Raw genomic sequence first — 24,111 nt, forward strand, 5'->3', positions numbered from 1 at the left:
TTCTGGAACGAATTAACGACGTATACCGAGGTTCCACTGTATTCTGATTCTGGCTGGAGTTCCACGGCAGGCAGCCAGGATGCCAAGCCGCTGTTGCCCAACTCCGGCACGCGTGGCCCACTCTCTTTTGAATGTCACGGGATCATCGACGCTCCGCCATGGACGTCGCCCTGATACAGCTTCCCACTCTTCGGCATTCCGTTATCGTTCGCACAATGCAATGATGCGAACGACCGGACGGCAATGAACCTCTGCAGAGTCTGACTGGAGCAAGCCACGAGCAATCTGCGGGGGTGTTACACTGCATCCTTGCGCACAGAAAGAAGTTCAGCGGCTAGGCGCCAACATCGAGGGCCGCCGCCTTCTAACGCAGGGCGTTGGAAGCAGCGCTAACGAGGCCCTGCTTCGGGTGACCTCCAGAAGCGCGAACGGATATCGATCCGTCTCGTGACTCTGCAGGTAACGCAACGAGGTCATCGTCCGTGGTTCTCTTCAGCCTGCGTCGCTGCCTCGCTCGGTCTCAGGCGCCTCTTTGAGCTCTCCTCCTCCCGCTGTGCCAATCCCCCTGCTTTACTCTCCAGCGTCCCCTCCTCACGTCCCCTTCTGGTTGTTGTTGTTGTTGTGTCGCCGAGCGCAGGCTCCCGTGCGGTTACCATGGCTGGAGTCTAACAACTTTGCCGTTTTCACTCCTGGATATTTTCCCACGTAATAATATTAATACGACCGATGTGTCCATTACAATTTACACGACGGCCCCCGATTTCCACAAACTCCTGGAAAGCTTCTGAGATAATTCCAGCGAACAGTAGGGATCCCCCCACCCCCCCCGCACGCACGAGAGCCCAACGCGAACCTTCGCCATCCGGGCTCTTGAGGTCGGGGGTTACGGTGGCCGTGATGTCAGGGCAACCCACGTAGGCCGAAATCACGAGGTCACCTGGGAGCACGCACACACGGACGAGGCAGCCAGCGTCGTTACCATCTCAGTCGCCTGACCCGGGGCCCAAACGCCAAGTGGTCGGCAACAAACAGCACTAACTTAAGGTGTAATAGTGAAGAGGTAATCGGTGTCCTGCATTGAGCAAGGTTACGATTGTCAGGGCTTGGGGAGACAGAGACGATGGCAGGGATCTGCAGAGTGGAGTGGTGCGAGGGAAGAAGGGAGGTCGGCTGCAGTGTGGTGAGTGGACGTGTGCGTGTGTGCGGTTGGGTGAGTGTGAGGGCGAGCGAGTTCGTTGGTGAGTGGGTGAGTGAGTGGGTGGATAAGCGGGCGAGTGGGTGAGTGGATAAGTGGGTGAGCGAGTGGGTGGGTGAGTGGGCGAGTGAAGGGGAGCGGTGGCGTAGTGGTAAGAGCGCTGTGCTATGAACCTGGCAACCCGAGTTCAATTCCCGCTTACAGCCGAAACCAGTGCCGATTATCTGAACCGGTCTGGGGTCTCCCCTAGAGCGACTCAGGCTCAAATGATTACATTGTGTAAAAATCACCACTGGGGAGACAAAGGCGGCCAGGCATGGTGCTGGCCACCTACCCCCTCTTGTGCAGTGCCAGCCTTCAGAGGTGCTTGCTAACAGCACTTGCGCCAACAGTCTGCTCCCGTGGACTCCACTCATGGAACCGCAGCACGAGACACACAGCGTATGGGCAGGGGAAGGAGGCAGGGGAGAAGCAGGAGGGGGAGTGGGAGGAGGAGCAGCAGGAGGAGGAGCAGCAGGAGGAGCGTGAGCAGAGGGAGGAGGAGGAGCAGCAGGAGAGGGACCAGGAGGAGGAGCAGAGGGAAAATGAGGGGGAAGGATAATGAGAGGGAGGAGGAGCAGGAGGAGCAGGAGGAGGAGGGGGAGCAGGAGGATGATGATAGGCAGCAGGAGGAGGGAGAGAAGGAAGGGGAGGAGGGCGGTCACCGGGAGCCTTGACGGTGTTGGAGCCGACACGGGCGGCCATGCTGAGCGAGTCCTTGCCACCGTCCACGGCGATGCCGAGTTGGCGCATGCACGAGCACATGGCCCGGCACGCGGCCACGAGGCGCGCGCCCTCCCCGGGCAGTTTGGCGGCCCACATCCAGTTCCCGCTGCATTTCACGTCCTGCGGACCACGCGTCCAAGCAAACAATGGAGGCGCCGAATCACCATCCCCGGGTGAGAAGGGGCATCAGGGCATGTCGGATGCACCGCAGACTTTAGGATCGTTTTGAGAAACGCAATGCTAGGAAGGACGTCGAGTGGAAACCAGACGACGCGAACGCGCAACACGACGGCACGGCGAATGGAATCAACGTATCCCATCGTGAAATTTAACCAAGGCAAGGACTCAAGAGACCCAGCATAAAAGAGTTGCATTTGCAAGGGTGACCTGGGTCACCGAAATGACAAAACCAAAACAAATAAAATAAAGTACAGCAATGTCGCAAAAAACAACCATGTAGCACAAGGAATGGAACATATTGTAGGAGTCACAAATCAATGTCAAATCAAAGTTAAATTATCATTCCCCTGCGCGCAAATCAGCTTGGCCCGATGGCCTTGAGGCTGATTGGTAGCACGGATCGCAAACCGACACCGAACGTTGCATGGAGGTTCGGGTCGACCAAAGCCGTTCTCCGGGACAGACTCCCCTACTTCGTGCCGCTCAGTGGCCGATCCACCCCCACCCACAGCCCTCCTCGCCTCTGTTGCGAGTTGGTTGCATACAACAACTCACTGCCACAACTTGCTTCTAAATTGTAAACTACAGATCGTGTTTATAGTTTTCGCATTGTATAGAATTTTTTTTTCTATGTTTGAGTATTAAAGTTTTGGGTACTTTGAGTGGCAGTGTGAAAACGAGAAGAACATTTCACAGTTGGGATTTATTTGGCTCTGTGACTCGCGATGATCGAGCAGCACTGGGCCCCAGTAGCAGAGACCCAGGCCGCGAGCAGGCGACGCCAACTTGCCCTGAGGGCGGAGACGCGGGCGAAGCACAGGTTGGTGAGGGCCTCCCCCACCGCCATGCGGGCCCCTGCAGCCGGGTCCACGTGGCCCTTGATGGGCTGTTCCCCGACGCTGGTGGCCGCACCGACGGTGCCGCACATCGAGTGGGCCACGACCGCCACGTCGGCCAACGGCGTGTGCAGAGGCCCCACGCACTGCTGCTGGGCCACCAGGCCCGTCACCGAGCGGTCCACCTGTCAGCGCCGTGCACCACAGCCACCGGGGGGAGAAGAGGCACAAAAAAATTAGTCTACAAACCCCTCCACGGCAGTGCCCCACCGCCTCTCACCACTGTCCCCGTCCCAGCCTCCGCCATAGTACAATGCGACAGGCCAGGTCTGTGGCGGTCGTGGTTCGTAGGCCCAAGGGAACACGATGGAACAGCCCGACCACTCCACCCTGCTGTCTCCGAGGAAACGCAATGCAGTGCGGCGTCATGGATAGGGGTAGAGGCAGACTTGTGAGCAAGTCAGATATGTGAACATCTACAGGTCAGATGTCAAATTCTACAGGTCAGATATGTGAACATCTACCACCGTGCACAGAGACCGCACTGGCCGGGGTTCGATTGATCGAGACGTGCGACGGCGCGACAATAGCTATGCTGACGACGATGACGACGACGCCGTACCTTGTTGGTGAGGTAGCGTTTGCTTGCGACCGACGGGAGGCGCAGGACTCGCTCCAGCGCCTGACGAACGCTCAGACCATCGGGCAGACGCAGCGGCGCCAGGGCGACGTTCTCGTGCGCCATCACGAACTCCTTTGCACAGCCAGGTAACATGGCGCAGGGAACTCTCAAGTGACCGTCTCCCCGCTCCCTCACTCTCGCGTGACCGTCTCCCCGCTCCCGCAGATTAATGAAGTTCTAATTAAACGTGAATGGTTTTTTTTGTGTACAGGCATTGGTGTCCAGGATGAGACTACAATACTCACTACAATTGAGAACCCAGTCTGTGGGTATCTATGCAAGTCTATCGTTTATGGATCTCTATGCAAAAGTCAATAGGTTTCTATGTGAGTCTGTAGTTCTCTGCGAGTTTAGTTTGTTGTCCTTTCCCGCACCTCGAATGTTCGCTACGTGCGGTGCGAGATAAGTTCAACATACATACATATGTTAGTATGTGTGTCTCTGTGTGAGTCTGTGGGTCTCTATGCGAGCCAGGCTGAGGCCATCAACTCACTCCACCTGCGCAATCCGTCGCTTGCTCGACGTTCGTTGGGTGCCGGTGGACGGGTACCTTGCGGGGCATCTTGCCGAGCACCCAGTCGAGCTGCAGGTCCACGGGGCGGGCCGCGTCCGCACCACCGGCACCGCCACCCTGCCCTGCCCGGTCCTCCACCAGCACCACCTGGAGCACGCCACCGGGAGAACGAGCGCCGCTCACGAATACGAGCCGCCCCCTCCGCCACCCACGGAGATCCCACGCGCGGCTCACACTAAAACATTGGTCGGGATTTGGCGGTCACAGAGCCTCGGCATCATACTCGACCAAAATGTCGTTTGATCACCACGTGCAAAATACAGCGAGGGCCTGCAATGATCATATCAGGGCCCTACGATACATAGTATCTACAAGGCTCGATTATTGCAACTCGCTACTCTATGGGACGTATGGTAAAATCATTAGCAAGCTACAGCGTGTACAATATTCTTTGGCCCGTGTCGTGATGGGTACTGCAAGTTCTGACCATGTCCGTTCGGTGATAGCCGAGCTCCATTGGCTTCCGACTGCCAGAAGCCAATGCAGCTCAGCACTCATTACACTAAAGTGCTTGCCACAAATGAAGTACAATACCTTGCAGATTTAGTTAAGGAGTGTAAACCATCAAGCGACTCCAGTCATCCTCATAGCAGCTTTTGGCTAACGATCTAACAAAGAGGGTCACTGCATTAATCGCTTTCAGATACACTTAAAAAGCCGTCTGGAATGCTCTTCTTTCCAATAATAAGAAGCCAGTGGAGCTATGCAATTTATGCCAGAATGAAAACTCATTTCTTTCGAACAGTTTGTTGTGTTTAATTTGTTGTCCTTCCCCTGCACCTCCAATTATCACGGTTGGCTACGTCCGGTGCGAAAGAAGTTGAACACACTCACGGGCTGCTGGGGCAAGCGCTGCTGGCGAACGTCTACGTGGCCCGCACTGCCCCCTGCCACCTTTGTCTCCCCCATTGCTGAAGTTTACGTGCCGCACCAGATTACCCAGTTAAGGCCGAGTCGATCTACGGGAGTCCCAGGACCGGCTCGGCAGATGTCCGCCACTCAAGTTGGCCGCCTCCGGGCGCGCCGCGCGACGGCGACGGCGTTACGAACCCCTCGCGAGACAAAATCGAGCGGCGAAGCTCGGCCGCACAATCGCCGGCGACGCACCCTGCCGTCGCCGGTGACCGTGCCCACAACATCCAGCGGGCAGCGCTCGCGGCGGCACAGGCAGCGCAGCGTGGGCAACCCGCCCGGCGACACGAGCAGCGCGTTGCTCTCCTGGTACTCGGCGCCCCACAGCTCCAGTGCACTCAGCGTCGGGTCCCCCACCTGCACAGACGTCACCATGGTAACCGTCACCGCCGTCGTCACCGCCGTCGTCACCGCCGTCGTCACCGCCGTCGTCACCGCCGTCGTCACCGCCGTCGTCACCGCCGTCGTCACCGCCGTCGTCACCGCCGTCGTCACCGCCGTCGTCACCGCCGTCGTCACCGCCGTCGTCACCGCCGTCGTCACCGCCGTCGTCACCGCCGTCGTCACCGCCGTCGTCACCGCCGTCGTCACCGCCGTCGTCACCGCCGTCGTCACCGCCGTCGTCACCGCCGTCGTCACCGCCGTCGTCACCGCCGTCGTCACCGCCGTCGTCACCGCCGTCGTCGTCACCGCCGTCGTCGTCACCACCGTCGTCGTCACCACCGTCACCATTATCGTCATCACCACCGTCGTCACCATCCGCATCACTACCGGCGTCACCACCGACGTCACCACCATCGTCACCATCTGCATCACCATGGTCACCATTATCGGCATCACCACCACCGGCGTCACCACCGGCGTCACCACCGGCGTCACCACCGGCGTCACCACCGGCGTCACCACCGGCGTCACCATCACCTCCATTAAAGACAAAGATCCCCCGTAGAGCTTTAACAGACTGTTGGGGCAAGTGTTAGTGAGCATCGATGAAGGATGCCACGGCACACGAGGAGGATGGCCAGCAAAACGCCAGGCCGCCTTTGTCTGCCCAGTGGCGATGTTTGCACACCGCCTCAGGTACTCACTTGAGGCTGAGTCGACCTAGGGGAGGCCCAGGACCAGTTCAGATAATCGTCACCGGTGTTGGCCATGAGCGGGAATCGAACTCGGGTCGCCGGGTTCGTAGCGCAGAGCGCTAACTGCAACACCACCGCTCCCCTTCACACACTTCAGTCGTAGTCGCCCTGCCCAGCATCACCGACACAGCACGGCACGGGGTTCTCACCGAGAAGTTGGACGCGTGGATCACGGCTCCGGCGGGCTCCACGAGCTCCTTGAGAACGTTTCCTGCAACGAAACCGAATCCATCTCATAAGCTGGAGGGATCCCTCCCACAGGGAGTTCAACTGAGCCGTCTGGCGTCACCTCGTCAGGAGAAAAAACAAAGCGGACGTTTCAGCGTGGATCTCTCGCCCGCAACAACCCGGTTCGAGCGCGACGTTGGGCCGACGTTGGCGTGCGGTTGGAACCGTTGGGCCGACATAGGCCCGACGTTCCACGTTTATTCGCAGGAGTCTTCTGAGATGAAAACCAAAAAAATAGTCCCAGCATGCTTTGCACATCAAGATGACATCACAGTCCCCAATGTGTGCATTATCGGCACGATTGCTCCTGAAATGGAAAGCACGCTAGCATTGCTGTTACGTTTCATCGTTTAAAAACACTCCGACGTGCAAACGTTATCCGTTCGTCTGCGGCCTGTGCACCGCGTCACCTGCACGCATCTCGACTCGTTCGTTGCGTGCGACGCCAATGGGTGAGCAATCAGACGCGGCGTCGCCTCGTCACCTGCATGCGTCTGAAACTCATCAATCGCGTGACAAAGTCGGCGGCACGGCTCGGTTCTGCAGTCGAAAAACTTGGCGCCCTCCCGAGCCGCGCAGCCTCAGCACGGCCCCGGTATGGCCCGGCTCACGCCACCGCGCCACACGCCGGGTTACCCTGCGGGCGTCTCACCGTTGCCGCCCGCACCCTGGTCGTGTATGGACAGCACCGGGTTGGCGTCGCCACCCATCTCGATGCAGCCGCGCAGGGCACGGTTCATTCGCTGCTCCATCTCCGCGTCGCCGCGCTGCACCGCGCCCAGGTCCAACTCCGCCGAGTTGTCCCCTTGAACCTGTAAAGGCGGGCGGGGGCCACGGGAGCCGGGGTTCGCAGGGGTACGAGAGCGGCGCCCATCGCCTGTGGGGCGTCTTCCGTTTGCGCGACGAAAACGGCGGTGGTGCCGGCTCCTGCTCTCACCTCGACGGAGGAGGCTGCCCCTCCTCCTACGCCGATCCTGTACGCCGGGCCTCCCATCTTCACCACCGCCATGCCTGCGTGACCACGGCACAGTCCCCCGTTAGGGCCGCCGGCACGCCGCCGTTCATCAGGGCACAGCAATTCTCGCGAAACCGTCTCCCCGCACTTCACAATTGTATCGTTCCCTTGCTGCGCACCCACGCACTTCCGGTGTAAACAGAGATCGGTTCAAAGTGAGTCAACTGCAGTTGTTGCCCGAATATGAACAAAAATAAAATATAGTGTCATCGTTTATGCCAATTGCATTTCACAATCGCTGAGGAACCACAGACACCTCCGATTAGCACGATTAATACGCTTAATCGTGCTACGTGCGGCGCAAAAAAAGTTCAATGTACGAGCTGCAGGGCTGCCACACGATGAGCCAGCAGCACCAACATTCGCTGTGCAGTTCTCTACATATTAAGATGTTTTCACTCAATGAGTTATGGGCAATAGCTCCGTGATCATCACCACGGTCATCAACAAGTTTGTTATTTCACGAACACCATCAGGAAATAAAACATGGAAAACGCAAAGCCGAGAAAGCAATGCTAAACGCTAGGCACCACATCGCGGCATTCTGCAGGCCACCCACGAGAATCCCCGCGGTCCGATCAGCGAGGCTCCCGAGCGGGAAGGACGCACCGGGTTCTGGCGGCATCTTGCCGACGTGCCGATCCTCGATGGCTCCGATGCCGCCGCTGAACATCACCGGCTTCACCCACTCGCAACGCTCGCCGCTCGGCAGGCGCAGCCCAAAGGAGCGCGCAAAGCCTGCGTGCAGCACATGGGGGTCATCAGGGGTCAACAGGGGTCACCGAGTTCACACACACAAAACATCCCCCCATACAGCCTGTAACAGACTGTTGGGGGCAAGTGCTGTTAGCGAGCACCTAGGAAGGCCAGCATGGCATGTGAGGGGGTGAGTGGCTAGCTCCATCCCCGGCCACCTGTCTCCCAGGTGTATACACACTGCACCAGATACTCATTGAGGTTGAGTCGACCTAGGGGACCAGTTCAGTTTATTCGTCACTGTTGTTGGCCGTGACCAGGAATCAAACTACGGTTGCCATACGATCACACATGGGGGGAGGGCCCGGTGGTGGGGGGAATCCGAGCACTCGCTCCATGTGCCCATCGCCACCATGGGGGGACCCTGGGAAGGGGGCCTTGCAAGGGGGGTCCAGGGGGGTGGGGGCCACCGACCAACCAACCTGCCAGCAGCGGCTCCCCGAACTTGTTGCCGTAGTCCGACGCCCCGTTGCTGGCCTCGACGGCGATCTCCAGCGGGGTGGCGAAGTTGCCGGGGTACCGGAACGAGGAGTCCTCCCAGGGCAGCTCGTACCCTGGCCCACGGACCGTGCAGCTCACTCAGCATCGCAGACCTCTCCCGTGGGGGTCGTGGCGAGGCCCGGCCGCTACTTACGGGGGCTCGCGGTTCTACTCCGGCCGGCCGCCCCGGTTAGCACCGCGGTCGCAATAACCATGAAACACGAGTACTGCCTGCCGTGTGCTTCGCGGTGGGAGTCAAAGATCGCGGGGCCTCGTTGCGACGCTGGCACACAAATAGCCAACGCCCGCATAACACCACGGCAACGTCGCCCTGCACCACGGCAACGTCGCCAGCGCTCACAATTACACAAATAAATAAATAACCGCGCTTGGCCGTCGAATGCTCGGCGCGGGCCCCAGCCGCTCGCTCGCCAACAAGCGGAGCTGGGAGACGCCGAATCCGTCTGTATCTGACGTCAACAAGCTGGCAGAACTAGCCCGGTAAGGCAGGCTTCGCCACGACAGGGGGATTCAAGTGCACGGAGAAACGCGCGGTTGGGAACGGGCAAGCGCACGTGGAGGGGCGCACTCACTCGCACACGCGACCACGCACCGCCATCCAAACACAACATCGGTGGTGTGCCGGAGTCGTGCATGGGAGCTGTGCAGGAGGAGGTCGGCCACCGTCGCCAACAACGACTCACCGGGGATAAGGAGGTTGCCGAAGCAGTACCCGGCGGTGCCGGCGATGACGTGGGCGCCGCGGCCCGTGCTCTGCACATCGCGAATCCGCCCGCCCGTCCCGGTCGTGGCTCCGCTGAACGGCGCCACACCTGGCACGGCAGCCACGGAGTCAGCGCTTGGGACCTTACCACTCATCTGATGGTGGTTGGGGTCGTGATGGTGCTCTTAGGTTTTTTTTCGGTAAAGTCACGTAGGTAAAAAATTCAAATTAATAAAAGTAAAATAATTATTAATAAAAGTAAAATAATTATTAATTTAAATTTTTTACCTACGTGACTTTACCGAAAAAACCTAAGAGTATGAATCCTTGCAGTCACGAAAGCTTCAAATCTAGAAGTAGTGATGGTGGTTGGAGTAGTGATAGGGGCTGGAGTAGTGATAGGGGTAGTGATGGTGGTTGGGGTAGGCTTGGTCGTAGCTGGGGGGCAGGGAGTAGCAGGACGATGATGGTCTGGGGGTTGCTTTAAGAGAGGAACGAAAGCCGATTAATAGAGATGATTGCTTTATGGGAAGGGGAAGAACGTGGAGATCTTGGGAGAGCCCAATACTCCGTCGCAGACAGACATAATGGTACTTGTATAAAGTGTTCGTATTAAGCAGCAAATTGCATCTCTCACAGTCACTGGGGAACCAATATCTCTCTGCAGTCCTCTATCAATTGAAACGTCTTCAGCCAATAGACGAGCATCAACGCATCGACGCTCGCACCGTTCATTGGATCGCCACCGAGAGGGAACTGAGAAAGGAGGCGGCGGTACCTGTGGGGAAGTTGTGAGTCTCGGCCGTGAAGATGACGTGCCGTGTGGTGAGCGTCTCCTGGAGCGCACTCGGCGCGCCGGGCTCCGCGGGGACCAGGCAGCGCACCTCCCCTCCACGTATGGCGCTGCGCTCCGAGATGCACACACACGCCAGTGTCACACGCACACGAGGCCAGCGTCACACGCACAAAAGCCAGTGTCACACGCGCCAGCGTCATGTATACCAGCGTCATGTATGCCAGCATCATACGCATCAGCATCACACGCACAACCGCGAGTGCCATACACACACGCCAGCATCACACCAACATGCACTAGCGTTACACGCGCCAGTGTCAACCACACACACGCCAGCATCACACGCGCTAAGGTTACTCGCGTACACACATGCCAGCTTCACGAGTACAAACACGCCAGCTTCACGCACACACACATGTGTCAAAGTCACAAACACCAGTGTGATGCAGCAAGCAGGGCCTGGGTTCAATTCGTGTGTGAAGTTTTTATTCTCTCCCCCTCTTTTGCATGGCTTTCCTCCAGGTTCTTCAGTTCCCTCCCATAGCCAAAACACTCAACATTCAATGTAACTGCTGTTCGCCAAACATCCCAATCCTGAACATGTTTCTGCAAATTACACAGCAGCTGCAACATCGCCCCCAACGACGACAACCTGGCAGGACCCTCCTGAAGAAAATCTCGAGACTTACCGAGGCCCTCCTGGGTAAACAAAGCATAATACAGTCCCTCCAGAAAAACGCGATTATGCGATCGCATGATTCCATGCAAAATCAGCCAAAGTCCGCATATTTATGCAGGGGGCGCGTTTTTTCAAATACGCCGCACTTTCGCCGCATAAATTGCAGATTTCCGCGCGCAAAATATGCGGGCTTGCATGATTTCATAATCCCCGCATTTTCGTTGCAAAAAGTCACATATATCTTAGCAGAAAGTTGAAAAATGTTGCGTTTACTTCACACAAGCGCAGCCATTTCCCCTGTTGCCATGGGAACGTTATGAAGTGACGTCACTCATTACGCGACATCATTGAAAAGCTGCAAACCCCGCGATGCCAATGAAACCATGATGAAGCCCGCAAATCTTTCTCATTTGCTAACAAACATAAGCGCAAAAGACCGCGCAAAGCAGTTTCCCAGTGTGTTACATGACAGTGGGGGCAAATTATTTTGCACTCCGTGCAACTGCGTGTTGGACCACAGGCGGAAGTCGACGCTGGACAGTCACTTTGCAACCGACAAACATTCGAGGATGGTTAAAGCAGCAGCGGAATCAGCCAAGATGAAGCAGCTCACCTACACCGAGGCGTCAACTTCCAAAACAGTTGCTAGGGCTGAAAGAATCAAGGTCAGTAGCCTATTAGATTAAAGCTTGTAAAATTATGAAAAGGCTGATAGTTAAATTGAAACAGAGAGAGGTGTGTGTGAATGAGATTTCCAAGTATGTTGTGTGTGGATGTAAGTTAACGTTAGGGTTAGATAGACTAACAGTAGTGTAATTTCCCATGCAAGATGATTGATTTTGGCATGAAAGAATTATGTTTTATTTGCAGAAACACTACTGTTCTGTGAAAGGCTTACTGTAAATGATTCAGTTTTATACAGCAGTTTTCTGTAGGTTACACTGGACTTTGTGTGTGTGTGTGTAATACAGCCCAATGATACAAAAGTATTTTTCTGTTTGTAGATTTGTGAAACCTGGGTTGCCACCTGCACTACCATCAACATCCCACTGTCTAAGACTGACCACCCTGCACTGAGGAAATTTCTGAATGAGAAAGTCATCAATGGCGGCGCCATTCCAGGGTTTCACCAGCTTCAAGATATGTACTTGGGAGCAGTATATGAGAAGGAAAAAGAGGAGCTGAAGACACTTCTTGCCAGAAAACCTCTTGCTGTGATATTTGATGAGACTCCAGATGTCGAGGGGAGATGTGTCCTGAATATCCTCCTTGCACCACTTGAGAAGGATCATTCTGGGAGGATCTTGGCCTACCTTGCAGATACTGTTTTCCTTGAGCAATGCAATCATTCCACTGTATCCATGTCTGTCGTAAGGTGCCTTCAAGAATACAGCATTAACAACGAGGATGTGATTGTGTTCGACACTGATAATGCAGCCTACATGAAGAAGGCATTCACAGCAGCTCTGCAGTCGTTGTTCCCCAACTCAATACACATCACATGCATGGCACACATAATGAATCTCATTGGCAATGCCTTCCGCAAACCTTTTGTTCAGTTGAACAGCTTCATGCTAAGTTTCTCCCAGATGTTCTTCAATGCTGGATCACGCAAGAGAAGATACCTCTGCTTCTTGTCAAACAAGCTGCCTAGAAAAAAGGCGGTCATGCCTCCAAACCCCTGTGCAATACGCTGGAACTCCTGGTTCTCTGCAGTGCAGTACCACGCACAGCACTTTGGACTGTACAAGGAGTTCATAGAGATGGAAATCGAGGTAAAAACTTCCTTCACATAATTCCTCAATACAATTAACACTTCCTTTTCTTCATCAGTTAACCCCCTTTGCACATACAAACATGAATAGTTTAGTAAGATCAAAGTAAAAAAAATAATTGCATTGAACATATTGTATGTTTGACCTAATTCCTTTCTTTCTATTTGTGTTTTTATAGGTGTGTAGCAGAAGTGCTCCACAGTCTGTGGAGAGACTCCACGAGATGCTTCAAGACCAAAGACCTAGCTCAGTCCCTGAATGTCCAGATCAACATCATGGCTGACAAGTGCAAACGCTTCCTAAGTCTTCTCGATATCTTCCAGAGCAGACGTCCTGTGACCACAAAGATCTTCACTTATCTGGAGGATCTGCAGGTGGTCTTTGCTGCCAACAAAGAGCTGCAGTATGAGGCGTGTGCCGAATACTTTGAAGGGTTTAACTTACCTTACACCACAAAGACACAGATCCTCTGCAGTTGGTCAGGCATATGAAAACGCTGAAGAAAAGCTCACCAAGTACATGTCACATGGGCAGCCGGCCATTGAGTTTCTCCAGGAGGTTAGGGTGTTTGACCCTCGCCACATTGCATTCCTAGATGACTCCGTAGCAAGCTACCAGGCCATTCCAGGTTTCACTGAAGTGCAGGGTGATGAATTTGATTCTTACTTCAAGACTCTTGGTCCAGCAGCACTCAGAGCTGCACCATTCGGCGTGGTGGATTTGGATGTGTTTTGGGTTGGCCTACAGGAGAGACTTCCTGTGCTGAGTTCCTTGGCCAAGCGGTACAAAGATGCTGTCTCAAACTCAGCTGATGCTGAACGCAGCAACAGCATCTACAAACTAGTGTTGTCTAACCGAAGAAGATCAACTACCAACCAAAACCTCAAAGCCTTGGTCTTCCTTTACCATAACCAACGAGTCCGCCGTGGAGCATTTGAGAGGGAGGAGATGGTGGAGGGGGAGGAGATGGACACTGAGGGAGAGGGGATGGAGGATGAGGATGGTGAATGATTGGCCAGTGTTAGAGGCTATGTAGTTAGTTTTATTCAGGAGTTTATGCAACTTTACAGTTGTAAGATTGCACTTTTTTGTTAGTAGTATGTAAATTTACATTACTGTAAGACTGTACTGTTAATGTATTGCTTACGTTACTGTGCACTGAAAACACTTATTTTAACAGAAGATGTCTGTTTTGTATAGCTACCTCTGTAAAACAGGAAGCACACATTTTATTTTTTAATATTTTATTTATTCATTTTTACAGAAGTTGTAGCATATTCATTTTGTAAAGCTAAAGAACTTGTTCGACTCAATGTTTTGTAAGTTTGAGCCATCTGTTTGTTAAGGTCTGAAATAAAACAAGATGAGAACTTAAATATTCCCAGCACTTTCTGTGATGTAGTATGCTTGCTTATCATAGGAAGTAATAAGAAATGACTCTTTACATTAAAGTAGTAGCCTAGTGAATAGGGTGTTGGGGGAATCACTTTTTTTTCTCTTTTTCATCAAACCGCAGTTTTTGCAAGTTCCCGCAATTTTTGCAAGTTCCCGCAATTTAATCGCATAAAATTGCATAAATATCCCGCATATTCCATCGCATTTTTTAAGAAAACGTGCCGCATAATCAACAATTTTTGCCCGCAACAATCACCAAAAAACTCCGCGTTTTTCTGGAGGGACTGATAATAACAATAAATAAAAATACCAGCAAAATCTGCATTATTGGTAACTTGATCAGCAGCAGCAACACCATCATCAGCAGGAGTGAATCATTACAAACCTAATCAGCGTACCCTTGTATTCTCTTGGCTGTCCGCCTGCACTATTATTCCGTTGCGATGGTATTTTCTCATCACTTAAGAGATTCGATCATTGCTGACATGAGCCCAGCCAGAGTGCCCCAGTGTGGTCAGTGGGGACTCCACATCTCTGGCTCCCAGTCTGCAGCAGCGAGCATTGGTGACCACACTGCACTGATGAGTCTCAATCAGGATGACACGATTCCCAAGTTGTCCACTACATCACCGCTGCTGCTGCTGTCAGGCAGTCACATTTACTCCAATTTATTTTGATGCACCACAATACATTTCTTCAGGAAGTGCTCATGGTTTCTTGCACAACGCACAGAGGCCGAGTGCTATTGGTGCGATGCCGAGAGCACCGTGGGATAAGGAAATGCTGCTCAGACTGTGATGCCCCAACCGACCTGCTGTTGTCGCTGAACTTGATGACGTTGTTGGGGTTGCTGTGCTGCTGAGTGCCGATGATCATGTCGAAGAGCGACTCCTCCAGGGCTTGGCCGTCCACGGTGAGGCGGCCGCGAAACAGCCAATGGCGGCTGTGTTCGCTGCACAACACGGAGTCACAGGGTCACGGGATCGTGAGGGGTCGCGGGGTTGCGGAGGGACGCAGGAGGTGGGGAGTCACATAAAGGCGTGATGGCGTCTCCCGGCGCTAGCCGTACGAGCAGGCACAGGACACAAACCAGGGAATATCCACAAAATTTTGGACGATCCGTGCGGAAAAATAGCTTTTGGTTGACACGGATAAATGATGTCACAGGAAGTGACGTCGCGTCCACAATTCTTGCCAATAGCGGTGTCAAGTGGCATCATTATGAAATGTAATTCATGCGCAAATCTGATCATGAAAAAGCTGATGCAAACTAAACGGCCCACATCACGGGAAACCTAAAGTCACACGCGGATGGCTTTGATTGGCAGCTAATTTATGGGATAGGCCACATAAGCAATGTTTTATAGGAACGGGATTTGTGTGTGTCTGCGCGTCTCTCGTCGCTTGGATTAAAATCGTGATGGAGATCTGTGCGTGTATGTACCACCGTGGGGAGCGGTAAGGTAGCAGTTGGCGTGCTGCACTACGAACCCAGCGACCCGACTTCCATTCCCGCTCACGGCTAACACCAGTGACAATTATCTGAACCGGTCCGGGCACTCCCCTAGGCCGACTCGGCCTCAAATGAGTACCTGGTACGGTGTGTAAACATCGCCATTAGGAAGACAAAGGTGGCCGGGTGTGGTGCGTAGGAGACTCGTGAAGGCCGTTACTGGACAGTTGGAGGCAGTAGCTCTCCAACCACAGCGGAGGGCAAAGGAGCGGCTAAAGCACTGCAGGTTGGCACAGTAGGGGGCCACAGGTGGTTTATCTACCAGTTATTTCAGTCAGTCAACCCACGGCACCTGGGTTTGATCCATGACCTCCGGCCGGTGAGGCATCGACACTTCATGTGGCCTCAAAGTGCACCAAGGCTGGCACAACCGCCCTGATGATGTCACAGCCACTTAGTGGCGATTGGTGGTTGTTGTGTGTGTGTGTATGCCAACTAAATCACTTGTGCCGGCGCTGGCTTCGCTTGCCTGTTTGACTGCGCGATGTCGAAGCATTCCACGCTCGTCGGGTTCCGGCCCACGCGCTCGCGGAACAGTCGCGTGTAGTAATCCAGGTCCCACTCATCCAGCGCCAGGCCTGGCCCACGTCACCGCCCAGAGGTCACAGACAGCCGGCAGAGGTCACAGACAGCCGGGAGAGGTCACAGACAGCCGGGAGAGGTCTAAGGCAGCCGGGAGAGGTCACAGGTAGCCGGGAGACGTCACAGACAGCCGGGAGAGGTCACAGACAGCCGGGAGGGGTCACAGACAGCCGGGAGAGGTCACAGACAGCCGGGAGAGGTCACAGGCAGCTGGGAGAGGTCACAGACAGCCAGGAGAAGTCACAGACAGCCGGGAGAGGTCACAGGTAGCCGTTGGCCGTTGTGTCACAGCAACTAAAACGTGTTTGGGTGTCCCTGGCAACAAAGCGACCGGCGCCAGATTGAGCGCCTTTCAGAGCCGAGGACATTTCCCAGACTTAGGAGCGATTCTAGGTTTGTCCTCGCTAAAACACCTCGCGCCACGTACATTCAGGATCGATCCTTTATTACTTGTGCACGCTGCTTGATACCTTGATATGCCCTGCAGACAATGTTTGTCGCATGTCAATTAAACTGAGAATGTAACCATCAGAGATGGATTACGTCAAATTATGGTAGGTTCCGAATTTAATGATGAAACAAATAATATTCTGTGATGTTACTGCTGAAATTAGCAGTGGTGCACAAATAACAAAAAACGCAACACATTCGTCAATAACACTGTGGCCTTGTAAGGAAACGTAATCAATAAGCGACGTTTTTTGGCAATGGCCCTTTTCATGGTATTAACGCTACGAAGGGGCAGTGCCCATCAACTAACTCATAGGCAGCTGCCTCAGTCCGAACCCAGGATCTCAGCGTTGCCATCTCACTGTTCTGACCTCTGACCCACTCGGCACACAAGCCACAGCGCGTTATGACGTTGTGAGGGGCCAGTAGAAGGGATGCCTGGTTGACTTCGTCACGTGATGCTATCCAGAGTCATCCCCTGTGTGGGGGAGCGAAGGCCCGACGCTGGCAGGGGTCACCGGAACGTGCTTGTCTGAGCACGCCGGTGATCCAGCTGCAGCAGCTCTGCTGCACTATCAGCACAATCAATATGAAAAATACATAATTATAACGTGATTTTGAGAGTGCCCTTAAGAACGGGGCATCTCGGCGCTTTACAGATCAGGAATCTATTTACATGGAATGTCATCTCAAACAAGAGAAAGGGCACCCCCAGTGGCAGTCGTCCCTGCACGGCGCAGTCTGACCGAGCGCCCGGCCTGTGAGCCAGAACGAGCGACTGTATGGGGCTTGCGGTGAGAAGCGTACCCAGCTCGCGGTTGGCTCTCTCCAGGGCGGCACGTCCCTCTCCCAGGACGTCGACGTCGTACACGGGCTCCGTGCGGACGCTGAGTGCGAAGGAGCCCAGGGGATGGTCGTACACGCACTCCGTCGTGCGGTCGTGCAGGCCGCTCGCCAGCACGCGCCGGGCCTGCTCGCCCACCGCCTCCTCGCCATGGACCTGCGCGTGCCGAGGCGGAACCGATCCGTGACACGCCGGCTTCGCGAGGCGTCGGAATTGTATTCGGGGCCAAACAGGGCGAAGGAGCGAGGCCAACGACGCATTTGCCTACGCACATCTCTGCACGTTCGTTGCGTGAGATTTGATCAGCACGGCTCGGCTTCGGCGATGAACAGCAACCCAGTGCCGGTTCCAGCACTGACCCGCCGCGGCTCGGTTGCGCAGTGGAAAAAGCGGTATTGGAGCTGCTTTGCGCAGAAGTGGCCGGGTGGATTAGGAGGCTAATCGCGTGCCGGACTCACGCGGTTAGACCGGCTTCTAAAGTGGAACGAGTTGCTGGTCTCAGCCCGTTCACAATGATTGTAGGAAAAAAACCCCATAATTAAAAATCGGTTCTGCTGTTAATTTGGCTAAATTACGGCTGTCAGGATAAAAAATACCGGCTCGTCATGTGACGAACATTACTGTCATGTGGCAGGGTGGGTGGGAAACTGATGGCCACTACTTCAAGTGAACTCTGGTCCACGAAAAACCGAATACATTCGTAAATATCCATGAGCGGGCCACAGCTCACTTCAAAGGATCTCAGAAGTAGCTCTCTAACACGAAGGGTCGCACCGTTTTGCAATTTCTGAATGGATTCTTGCATCTCAAGACGAGACACCGATGGCCCAATCGGAATAACTTGCTGCCGTTTGTTTATGAAACACTTGCAACGTTCAATCTCTGTGTGCAATGCCTGAAACTGCTCGATGAGCAACTGCAGCAAACTGCACGGCGTAGCAAATGCGGCGGCACTCAATGTGACCCGGGCCCCGCGCCCTAAACAACGTGTGTATTCATACAGCGTCTAAATGCGACCACGTCTCAAGATGCTGCATTGCCATGGGCTGAGCCGGGCCGCTACACAACAATGTGCTAATTCACCAGCAGCCACAGCACAAAAGGCAAAAGACCCCCATATAGCCTGAAAACACTATTGGGGCGAGCACTGTTAGCGAGCACCTATGAAGGGAGTGGGTGGCCAACACCACGCCCGGTCGCCTTTGTTTCCACAGTGGCAATGTTTACCACCCCTACCAGGTACAGAAATAAATGATGCAGTAGCTGCCAATCCAAGCTGAAAAAGCTGCACGACCAGATGGTATCTTCCCAGTTTTTTTTCTGAAGACTCTGGGACCGAAGTGAATGAACAGGTTGGTGGCATTTTACTCCGCCGTCCTGGCTTAGAGCACCAAACCGGTGACACTGAGGGAGGCGCAAGGCGCAGATCCCCGTGAACCACGAACACCGGAGCAGGCGCAAAACAATGGAACGCACCGAAACTCCTGTGCATGACAGACACTACCAGGAGGTATGGGTGACACACACGCAACTCATCTTTGAATAAAAGCAATCAACTGGCCAAGAAGTTTGGATATCGTATTGTGACGCTACTTAAATCATCATGATCAAGATATCATCATGGCCAAAGCCATCGATGCCACCACCACACCTCACCAATGCTTTCTTTGCTCTGCCAGATCTTTCCTCTGCCAGATCCCCCAATAAATGGATATATGGCAATGTACGGAAAATACTGTTATTCTCCAAAGTTGTGATGATTCGAAGAAAATTAAATTGACCGTAATTTATTTGTTGACAGAGAGACACACGCTCGGAATGTGATCAAAACAGGCGCACGTGGATTAGATGACATCCACAGGGTGAAATTAATTACAATATTTAGAATCCTAAGGGGGATTGGGCAGGAGATTGACTCGATTATTTAAGGGTACTTTATACATTTTAATGATTACTCTTGAGAAGCAATGTGTATTCACGTGCGGCTGACATCGACCATCGAGTCCCAGCGATGCCAGCTCAGTTTCAACGACAAGGCATCACCCTGACGAGCCGCCCCACCCACCACAAAGTTAAAATCGAATCTTAAAACACAAGCAGCAGCTTCACCACTGAGAGGGATGCACCTTGAAGAGATGGCGCTGCGAGCATTCAATTCGCTTCACGTGATGCAGCCCGATGGAGTGGCAGATGGATACCGCGTTGGTCGACCAAGCGGTGGAGAAATTGAGCCTGTGAACCGACACGTCACGAAGACCGCAGCCACGCATTCACAGGGGAAGGCACAAATCAAGGTCACGTACCCATTACAGCTGGTCAATTCAAACCACGATTGGCTACGTTTGGTGCGAAATAAGTTCAACATACATTCCCAACCTGGTATTGTGGTTGGATTGTTAAAATCGAATATCCTATACAAATGGGAAAGATAGAGATTAGTCTACATTTTGCTGTAACGCTTTCTAAACTAAACTATGTATTTTACCAGGTACTTGTATATAACTCTTTTTCAGAAGCAACCTGGCCACAAATGACAGCTCAACAGTGGCTTATGTGCAACTTTATAGTCACCAAATATTTTAAACGTAAGTTGATTCTAAATGTGGAGGGAAAAACCCAAGGACCCGGAGAAAAATCTCCGTAACCACAGGGAGCAAGGAATAAGGGACACCTCCTGCTAGTGCCGACACAGCGCTGGACTACAGGCCACGTGCAGCGGAGCCACCACAGCCCGGCTCATGGCAGGAATAGGGCTTGGGGACCTAGCCAGAAAAGTGAATTTGCCACCGAATAATATGGCTGATACCAATGTAATGCGTTCCCATGGTGATTCTGGTTGATACTGGCTGGCAAGAATTGATTTCGACACCAACCAGCTGTTATCAACCAGACTCTTGATTGAAAAGTACTGCCGAAGGCGAGTGCGTGGCATTGGGCCAATCCCAAGTTGTGTTGTGACATTCCAGGAGGATGGAAGGGCTCGAGGGGCCTGGGTGGCCTCGTGGAGGCCGGCCCAGACGCAGTAAAATACACGACTCTAAGGCACCGAGAATATTGAACTTGGCTGTGATGGCGCCAGCCCTAATCAGTGATTATATTCAGGGTCCCCTTCAACTGATAAACTGCAAGTGAGAGGACAGAAAAGATAGAGGCAAGAGATATAGCTGTAGCGACAGGAGGGAAACAGAGACAGACATATACACGTGGCGAGATGAGAGAAGCAGACAAGCAGATTACAGTAATTGGCGTCTTATATGAATTAGCTCGCTAAGTTTGAGGATGGAATTTCCCTTTTATTCGATGCACCCCTATTTTTGTCACGGATGTGGATGCCCCTTGAACTGCTTGGGGCCCCCTCTAAGCTTTTGCTTGGTTAGCTTGGGCCTGGCACGGCCGTCGTGCCCCCGGTGGACACGCGACCTGGGTCCGACTTCGATGAGGCAGTCGTTCCCTTCGGGGTTCAGGCAGCTCTGGCTCGACGCGGCCGGGCCGCCCAGCATGGGGTGGAAGAGCCAGAGGAGCTTGCGCCTCTCCTCGGCCGATGGCGCCTCGGGGCCTGTGCGACAGTGACCGTGAAGGGGGGGGGGGGAGGATTCCACAGCATTACAATCACAGTCAGTCGTTCAGAGACACATTCTTAACCCTACCAAGTTTCATTGGAAAGGTCAGAATCGCCTTTAAATACATAACGGTTGAGCACAATAAAATAAAGATGTGTTCAGCCCTTTGGACAATCCACTGCTGGATGAGGGTCTCCCGAGGCAATACATTTTGATGGTGGGGGGGGGGGGGTTGACTGTACTTCACTACGCTGGTGAATGAAAGTTGAAGGGGGGGGGGGGGAATATCGATTTAAATAGCACTCGCCACTGATGTCAGCCATGGCCAATCACTCAATCGGTTCAAAGTGCAATGCGGGAACAATTCATGAAACTCTCCATCCGCAAACAGAGAGCCCAGATCGTCTAGGAACATTGCGTCCACGGTGCTGCCAAACAACAACAAAAACTGACGGCACGTGCCACCCTGGGACCTTCATCGCCAGCCTTGGTGAATCCACTGCTGGATGAAGGTCTATTTTTAACATCACCAGGTAAGGCCCCACTGAGCTTTGGAGCTCCTTTTCAGAAGCGACCTGGCCACAAATGACAGCTCAACTAAGTGGCCCATCATCACGTGGACATTTATAGCAGCAGCCAAGCCAAATACTCTAAAGCCATGCTTCTAAATGTGGAGGGAAAAACCGAAGGTCCCGGAGAAAAATCCACGTGACCACGGGGAGAGAAGAGACACAAACTCTAAATACACAGCAGGCATCGTCAATGTCGGGATTGAACCCACGATTTGCTGTATACCAGGCGAGGAAGTTAACATCTCCTAGCCACCATGGCACCCATCTCGCCACCGTGTCTCCCCAAGCCGCCACCATCTCTCACGATCCTGCGGTGTGGCAATGCCCCCTTAGCCCCTGCCACGAGCCGATTTCATCGCTCCATCTCCTCGGCAGGTGACGGAGAGACGCACGCTCGGAATGATGCTGATAGAAAGAGGCGCACGTGGATTAGAGGACATCCGCAGGGTGAAGACAACATTGACAAAGTTCAGGACCCTAAGGGGGGTTGGGTAGGACCGCTGGAGAGAATGGACGGTGGTGGCCGATGGTCAACATTAGTGACGGAGTGGAGGCCAAGGAATATCACGCGTCGAAGAGGAGATGGAGAGACCAAATCGGATGGCACCAGATTATGTTCGCACCTTCAATTAACACGGCTGTATGTATATATAACTTCTTTCGCACCGTACATAGCCAACCGTGCTAATCGGTCCACCATTCGCACGCACTTCTGCCGGTTGTGTTTAAAGCAGATGGGGGGGGGTGCAACCCGATCGATGTTCGTGTCTGTGGGGAGCGGTGGTGTAGTGGTTAGCGCGCTGCACTACGAACCCAGCGACCCGAGTTCGATTCCCGCTCACGGCCAACACCGGTGGCGATTATCTGAACCGGTCCTGGATCTTCCCTAGGTCGACTCAGCCTCAAATGAGTTCCTGGTGCGAGCGTGGCGCTGTTAAGGCTATACGGGGCACGTGTATCTGTGACCAGACTTGTACTGTATAAGTTAATCAGACGTACTGGAAGAGTTGTGTTGTGTGCATAAAAAGACAATGATCCCCGTGTAGCCTTCACAAACTGTCGGGGCAAGTGCTGCTAGCGAGTAGCACCTACGAAGGCCGGCACGGCACACGAGGGGGTGGGTGGACAGCACCACACCGGGCCGCCTTTGTCTCCCGAGTGGTGGAGAATACAGTACCGCGTGGTGGCATCTCTGTGGCAGGCGTTCACATCCAGCAGTGGACTGACCATGGCTGCTGCTGCTGAAGCTGCCTCACTCACCCTCCCACTCCACATTGTAGCAGAGCTCCGTGGCGGTGGTGCCGCTCACCGCCTCCAGCGAGGCGGCCGCCTCCGCGCTCTTCACGATCTTCCTGCTCCACAAGCCGCGCTCTGGACTCGCGTAGAAGCGAATCAGCCCCATGGCGAGCGACGTTTGGCACTTACGACCGGCGTGGAGCAAACAGCGACAGCGGCAGACGAGCGAGCGAGCGGCCTCTCCACTGCTGCCCCGCGCCCAGAGTTTGTAGCGCTCCGCGCCAAATGCAGCACCACGTGGAACCGGTTGCCTCTGTCTGCCGCGACCACACAATCGCATGCAGCCGCTGTGATTTTCAATCGCATAACCCCAAAGTGAAGCTCGATGGGACGTTTTGTGATCGTTTGACATTCGCCAAAGAAAGCGCTGAGCCACGCCGTTCCGACCGGAATAGGATGACACTGGTTTCGTTGTCAATCCCATATACACAAAAAAAATCACGTGACACACTACCAAGCGTTTAATCCCATTTAAAAATAATCCTATAATACACTACAACGCTACCAGTTGGAACGGTGTGGCTTAGTGCTTTGGTCTCGTCCTTATAAATGAATGCACTGTGCACGTGTCGCTGTGACTAGCAATGGATAGCAGAATATGGGCTTGAAATTGAACCGCCTATGCCTCTTTTCTGTGGATATTACTATGCCTACATCAGTCTGATTATGTCACTAAGATGTAAGCTGATACAGTAATAGAGACTCCTTTCTGGTGAAGTCTACAGCCTCATCTGATGGGGTTTGAGGACAACTGACTGGTTGTCTTGGAGCATTTGAGTTATAAACTGACAGGTCTGAACTTTGTGTATTTGACATCGATGGGAACATGTCTTTGAGTCCCCCACTGCCTCTGTCCACCCAGCAGTAAATGGCTACACCACAGGTGCATGTGGTGGTGTGAATTGTGGGTACTCCCATCTTCTCTAAGACATCTGGCCAGTGTGGACGAGTAGGCCAGAATTTCCCTCTAAAGCGACTCTACTGGATGCCCTTCCTCCAGCAGTGGTATGTGTAAGCACTTTTAGAGCTGCACCTTTAACTTTGTGGTAATTCGAATTTGAGATTACCTATCCTTTTAATAAACAAAATGTACACACCAATAATGTTATTGTTGATATTGAATGTTTTACAATTAATAATTTCAATTTATTTAGTGAATGCTT

At 53.5% G+C, this 24,111-nt stretch overlaps 1 protein-coding gene across 3 annotated transcripts in view; it reads right to left on the minus strand.

Annotated features, from left to right (window-relative positions):
- Positions 1-23,202, minus strand: part of PFAS (phosphoribosylformylglycinamidine synthase) — a 35,041-nt gene extending 11,839 nt beyond the window's left edge. For 2 of the 3 annotated variants that reach the window (XR_013588741.1, XM_078618870.1), the window contains exons 1-19: positions 22,913-23,202; positions 20,941-21,076; positions 19,647-19,752; positions 17,484-17,676; positions 16,114-16,222; positions 14,943-15,083; positions 10,265-10,389; positions 9,467-9,595; positions 8,705-8,836; positions 8,136-8,264; positions 7,449-7,522; positions 7,164-7,323; positions 6,433-6,494; positions 5,340-5,501; positions 4,209-4,319; positions 3,599-3,730; positions 2,931-3,161; positions 1,900-2,080; positions 854-937 (exon numbers count right to left, since the gene is read on the minus strand). Coding sequence is in view for 2 of the 3 variants with exons in the window: in XM_078618870.1 (XP_078474996.1) it covers positions 854-937; positions 1,900-2,080; positions 2,931-3,161; positions 3,599-3,730; positions 4,209-4,319; positions 5,340-5,501; positions 6,433-6,494; positions 7,164-7,323; positions 7,449-7,522; positions 8,136-8,264; positions 8,705-8,836; positions 9,467-9,595; positions 10,265-10,389; positions 14,943-15,083; positions 16,114-16,222; positions 17,484-17,676; positions 19,647-19,752; positions 20,941-21,076; positions 22,913-23,054 (2,539 nt within the window). In the remaining variant the exon portion in view is untranslated. Of the gene's footprint in view, positions 1-853; positions 938-1,899; positions 2,081-2,930; positions 3,162-3,598; positions 3,731-4,208; positions 4,320-5,339; positions 5,502-6,432; positions 6,495-7,163; positions 7,324-7,448; positions 7,523-8,135; positions 8,265-8,704; positions 8,837-9,466; positions 9,596-10,264; positions 10,390-14,942; positions 15,084-16,113; positions 16,223-17,483; positions 17,677-19,646; positions 19,753-20,940; positions 21,077-22,829; positions 22,858-22,912 lie in introns of those variants that run through there. The other variant, XM_078618871.1, reaches the window with a different exon arrangement.
- Between the last annotated feature and the right edge of the window lie 909 nt (positions 23,203-24,111).

The sequence above is a fragment of the Lampetra planeri genome, chromosome 60 (genome assembly GCF_965212315.1).
Source record: "Lampetra planeri chromosome 60, kcLamPlan1.2.h2, whole genome shotgun sequence".
In the NCBI taxonomy this organism is placed as follows: Eukaryota; Metazoa; Chordata; class Hyperoartia; order Petromyzontiformes; family Petromyzontidae; genus Lampetra; species Lampetra planeri.